We start from the raw sequence: 6,038 nt of genomic DNA, 5'->3' as shown, positions 1-6,038 counted from the left end.
CTTATCTTCTTACATGGACTCTTTTCTAGTTTGAAAGCAGGTAGAGCAATGAGGGATGTTCCTTCATGACCTTGTTTGGCATCTTGTCTGCGTCTTGCTGTGAAAACCAGGGCAGCTTCTCGTGGAGAGGCCGGCAAGTGCTCCCCTCATCTACAGAAGATATATATGGGATTTTATTCTAGAATGGCCGTTCTTCCTGCTCTATTTCAGACAGGATTATCCCACAGTAGAGTAGGGAAGTACGGGTTGCGCTTGGGCCGGCGCTTTGGCCGCGGGCCTGTCGCTCTGCCTCTGTTCCAGGTCAGTTTGGAGGGGAATGTTTGCAGAGGGAGGACGTTTCTGGACAGCTCCGTGAGCCACGTGGAGGCCCCGGAGCAAGATGAGGCTGCCGTGAGTGGCTTTCCCCGGCCGCCTTGTGACCATCTTTTCTTTGCAGTGACGGACAATGGCACAAGTTAAGATGCAGACGGCAGCGAACCTCTCCGGACCTGCCATGTCCCCCATGGTGCTGCCGCTGCCAGTGACGCCGACRGCTCCGCTGGGTCTGCAGCCCTCCCTGAACGGATCCGTGTCGGAATCGGCCGCCGGCTGCAGCARCCCCAGCGCTGCCCTTGCCGATCCCGCGCCCGCCAGCAGCTCCCCAGGTAGGCTGGGCCAGGAGTTTTCCTTGCTGTTCAAATGAATCTCTTTGATGACTTATTAATTAAAAAAAAAAAAAAAACCCAAAAGGCGATGAAACTAAAGAAAGAAAACTCAGCAGAAAAGCATTTTGGTTAAATCAGCTGTTTACTAAGTGAAGTTTCTTGTGCTGAGGTCAGTTTTGTAGAGAAGTGTTGCTAAATGATAATAAAAACCCAGAAAGAACATGCCTTTTTTGTCAGATGCTGACCCTATCTTTTATAGGGCAGTTTTAGTTGAGCAGGAAGGTCTCCAAGTGTAGTTCTCTTCCCTAGAACAGAATGTTTTCAGACTGCTTGGCAGTATTTGGTGTTTCCTTTGTAGCCTAATAAATGCTCTAGTTCCTATGCTCAGCTGGGTATAAAATACTGAACGGTTATCCCAAAAAGTCAAGCAAGTAATGAAAGGTTGTGTTAGGGGTAAGTATGCATAAGTTGAAAGAAATAAGTAATAGAAGGATAAAAAAAATAACAAGGATGTAAACAGGAAGCAAGTAATCTAGTTAAGAAAAGCAGAGCAAAATCCTGAAAAGGAGTGGAAAGGTGATCTTTGGGAGTTACTCTGAGGGTGACTTGATTCTTATGAGGGAAATCTAAAGTACTGAGAGGGAGGAAAAAATCAAACGTGAACCACGGTATTTCACCTGCCCTGTTTGTCATGCAGCTCTTACGCTCCCCTCATTTTCAAAGTGCTTAGGATTCATTCTGAACGAGTAGTTAATTGCTGTAACCGCTGTGCTACTGACAGTCAACTCCAGCAATATTGTAGGAAATGTAGCATATATATGTATATGTCCTCCTACGTTGCTGTCTCTTATAAAGACATTTTGAAAATGATTTTTTTGGCATGTAATTGAAGTGGTCTTGCTAAAATGCATATTATCAAAAGATTCATCTGTAACTAGTATTTAAGCATTATATTTAGCATATTTGCAAAGATTGTTTTTAGGCGAAGTATTTTCTCTTTACGCGCTCTACTGCTTTTGCAAAGCTGTGAAGAACACATTTCTCCACAAAAACTTTACAGACTCTTTGTTTACAGCTCCTCTCCAAGATAACATGGCAAACCCCAAAGAGAAAACTCCAATGTGTCTGGTAAATGAGTTAGCCCGTTTCAATAGAATTCAACCCCAGTATAAACTTCTGAATGAAAGAGGGCCTGCTCATGCCAAGGTAAGGTCACAGTTCCAGGTTATGAGCCATACCTTAAATTCTGAACAGATGTCATGGTCTGGGCAAGTGCACATGTCAAATGCAATAACTTTTCTAATGTAAGGCATATTTCTCTCGTGTATTTTGCTTTATTTTTATTACACTTCCAGAAAGTATTTCTGTTGAAGGTCCACGGTTCATTTTGTGCCATACTTTCATCTTTGAGTTTATATTTGTTGGTCCTATAAAGACCTCACTGAAGGGCTTTTCAGAGCGTCACTGCCCTTTCTGATTCACCATGGAGTTGCTTTCAAGCTGCATTAATCCTTCTCTTCAGTCTTCCTCCGACAATAAGCTCTGAATCTATTTCATGACAGTACAGACTACTATAGGACTAATTTGTATCATTTTTAAAGTATTTATGTTAATACGATTTTCTGTTCATGGAGATGATTACTGAGGCAATATCTTGGATTTTTGTTACACGGCATAAACTGTGTTTTTGCTGTTTCCCTTAAAAGCCATGCAGTCATTTTTCAAAGGTTCACCATGATATTAAAACTCCTAAAATGAYCATAGTTTCTTATCAGTTAGCAGCTAATTCTTGTCTGTTCTCATATCTGTATATCCATCTTCATTTCACAGCTGTATATTAGCATGATCTCAGATGCAGGGAACACAGAGGGATAGTCTCATGAAAATCATTTGCAAATTTCATTTCAAGCTTACTTCCTACTTAGGAGCAATCCGAGGAAGAGGGAGAAAAGCCTGAAAAGTACCTGGAGTGAAGATGGCTTTCCAGGGATTGTTTTCCTGGAGAAGGTTGAGGGGGGATCTGATCAATATGTATAAGTACCTGAAGGGGGAATGTAGGAAGGAAGGGGCCAGGCTCTTCTCAGTGGTGGCCAGTGACAGGACAAGGGGTAATGGGTGTTAAGCTGAAACCCAGGCAGTTCCATCTGCATGTGAGGAGGAACTTCTTCCCTGTGAGGGTGACAGAGCCCTGGCACAGGCTGCCCAGGGAGGCTGTGGAGTCTCCTTCTCTGGAGATCTTCCAAACCCGCCTGGATGCCGCCCTGTGCCCCGTGCTCTGGGTGTCCCTGCTGGAGCAGGGGGTTGGACTAGATGATCTCTAGAGGTCCCTTCCAACCTCAGCCATTTTGTGATGGCGTGATTGCTACTTTGCAGTCCCTATTTCAGGAAGGGAGGCCTTGAATGCAGCAGTGGGGCCGCAYTGCAGATGAGCAACAGCCTGGCCTGGCAGTGGCTGTTCCCGCTGCGCCGGCCCTCGTTTCCCTCAGCCCGCGTGGACGCGACTGGTCTGATCCAGTGACGTCTCCTGGGCACGCTGCCGCCGCGCGCGAGGCCACCGAGTGTGGGCAGGGAGCTTGAGGGCCTCTGCCCCTGCCCACAAGCACTTGGCACCGACGCACTGGTCTCGGTGGCTCTTAGGTTGTGACCTGTTGAGTTTGTTGGRTTTTTCTTAGTTTTTTGCTGTTGTGCTCCATGTTTGTTAGGCTGCTCTTACCCCATTAGTGTGGGGCTGGAGGTGCTGCAGCTGSGCAGAAAGGTGTGTGGCGCTGTTGGTGATCCTCAGCAGGAGAGGGGGTTGAGTTATTTGAATTTTCACTTGAAATTCTGCCTATAAGAGCTCAGAACTCCTTAAGGATTAAGATATAGCTCACATACTAGTTACCTTAAAAGTGCCTCTATGTTGAATACCTGTATACAATGCATGTATAACTGAAACAAGCTTTTGAAAGACAGGTTTCCTGTGTATCCCTTCATTTTGCAGTTACTCAGTTTACTGTTTACTGCTCCAGATCATGTTGTGAGCCCAGCAGACTTTGCTRCTTGGAGAACATTGAGTCTGTTTTTGACCTGTGCAGCAACTGAGGGTAGAATGAAGGGAAGGGACTGAAGAAGAGTAATATTAATAGGACTGTGCAGACTTGAGTGTGTGTGACCTGCAGAGGGCAGTGGCACAGAGGTTACTGGGACAGTGTTGGCTGTTGTGCAGGTGTTGCTGGTTCCTCAGTGCTCTCCTTGGCAGCCTGGATGACCAGGGCCTGGTGTCCAGCCCGGGGAACCCGAAGGGAAGGGTGCGATGCTGGCGCTGTCGGCCACTCGAGGACCGTCCTGTGGGGCTGCTCCTGTTTGCKCCGCGTGTTTTGTTCCCTTTCACTAAGGGTTTTTGTTATTTTCAGAGCAGCACTCGACAAGACAACTGTCTGTGTCATCACTACAAATGCTAGTGAGTTTTTATATCCCWTTTTTCAGGCGTCTTTGCCAAATTTTGAGGATTTTGAGCAAGCGGGAAGCCRGTAACAGTGGAGTGGCTAGAGAGGTAGCCCTTACTAGGGATGCAGCTATGATTTCTAGAAATGTGCTCTTTAAATGGCTATTTCATSATAAAAAATGAATCACAAACCTTTGTTAGCATAAAGCACATTTTCAACGGTATTAGTGATCTTAGTCACTGGTTACATCAGTGGCATGTTAGGAGACAGACTTAAATAATGTCAAAAGATAAAAAATAGTGGCACAGAGAAAAGGAGAGGTATGCTGGGGCCCGCCTTTTGAAAGGCTGGGAAGGAGAGGGGAACTTCTTCGTGCAGAAGCCGCGAGGAGGGGAGAATTGCCAGAGCTGGGGGGTCTGCCCTGGCGGAGAGGGCGCCGTGCGGAGCCCGGAGCGCCGCAGCGCTTGGCATTGCCGGCCCCCTGTGATGAGGTTAGACCTGAGGAGTAAAAACTTCTCAGAAAATAGTGAGAAATGCCTACGGAACTGAAAGAAAACTGTCAGCCCGGGTCTTCTGWACTTGAGTATTCCACTGAATAGTCCAGGCTCTTTTTAGCTAGCTTTATTCCTTTAAGTTCTCACCCGCTGTTGTGGTTTTGTTTGTTTTTAAAGCAGGTTTTTGTCAGATGGGCTGRGGGAGGTTAGTGCTCTAGCTGTAGGGTTTAGGAATAAGCCCTTGGTTATCTTCAATTCCTGTAGATTACTCCTAAGAGCTAGGGAGAGATGTAAACACAGGTAGATAAGTAGCCCTTAGTGATGGTATTTGTATTGAAATTCAACATTATTCCTCTCCTAAAAAAATACTACGCTGGTGCTTTCTTGCAAAATACGAAATACAAAAATTGCACATCCAGTAATTAAATTTTAGTGCTGTTAGGAAGAAGGCTGTGTGCTGGTGCTAATTACATAATTGTGGGTATTTGGCTCTGATACCCAGCTTAGCGTTCAGGTGAGGATAGTGTTTGCCAGGATGCAGAATTTAAAGACTGGTTATCTCTGTTTAGCTCTTCCACCTTGTCCACGAGGAAGCTGTCATAACAGCAGAAAAAAAGGAAATGTCAATAGGAAATGTGATCCTGGGACTTGCACTGTGATTCTGAAAGAAACAGTAGGCCAAAATTCAAGCCTGAGATTAAGATGGAAGTATAAATTCATAGACTTTCAGAGCTGAGTTTGGAGAGRAATATGTATTTGTATTCAAATGCTTATTTACAAATACCTGCTCTGTAAAAATACATGTACAGGGAGATGTCAAAGCTGTCTGTTGTGCCTGCCTCTAGATCCCTGGTCCTGCACCTGGCAAACTTAACTCACTTCAAGAAGGGTAGAGCAAAGGTGTGTCCAAATGAAAATATTAGCTCTGTGCTGCTCACACTGGTAGGGAGATTTCTCTGTGTTGCCTCCATGTAAACTAGTCTGGGTTTTGATGTTTTGATGTTGCTTAGTTTGCCATGTGCATTTGACACTTAAACCTTGTTTTGCCTGTGTGGGACTGATGCTTGTAAAAGACACCAAGTTCTTCATTGTTTTTACTTGGCTGATCCTGTTGAATGCTCACATTTAAATGGAACATGAGCATATGCAGCAGATGTACTCTGTTTAGTATCCTCAGTATGGTGTACTGTTTATCTTCGGAACTAATGCAGCATAGGTACTGCTTGGGATAATCCTTTACTGCAGATTTATAAATGTATACACTTTCATCAGGAGTCAGTTTCTGGCCTCTGAATTAATACGGTTTCTGTCTTCACTACAGAGTCCACATTAGAGAGCTACAGCTCTTTTAAAAAGAGTAATCTTTTTTTTTCCCTTTCATGCTTTAAATTGTTTGTTGTGACTCTGCTTTAACACTGTGTGTTACTTCCAGAAATGAGATCCTGATAGAAATCCTTTCACCATGTAAAAACATT

At 44.7% G+C, this 6,038-nt stretch overlaps 1 protein-coding gene across 2 annotated transcripts in view; it reads left to right on the top strand.

Moving 5' to 3' along the window:
- The first annotated feature begins 415 nt into the window (after positions 1-415).
- Positions 416-6,038, top strand: part of STAU2 (staufen double-stranded RNA binding protein 2) — a 140,146-nt gene continuing 134,523 nt past the window's right edge. For both annotated transcript variants that reach the window (XM_026033836.1, XM_026033835.1), the window contains exons 1-2: positions 416-644; positions 1,720-1,850. In XM_026033836.1, the coding sequence (XP_025889621.1) occupies positions 446-644; positions 1,720-1,850 (330 nt within the window). In that variant the 5' untranslated portion in view covers positions 416-445. The remainder of the gene's footprint in view (positions 645-1,719; positions 1,851-6,038) is intronic.

This window comes from Nothoprocta perdicaria, unplaced genomic scaffold (genome assembly GCF_003342845.1).
Source record: "Nothoprocta perdicaria isolate Ctin4 unplaced genomic scaffold, notPer1 scaffold_134, whole genome shotgun sequence".
Lineage (NCBI taxonomy): Eukaryota > Metazoa > Chordata > Aves > Tinamiformes > Tinamidae > Nothoprocta > Nothoprocta perdicaria.
This window is presented reverse-complemented; position numbering and strand designations above follow the sequence as displayed.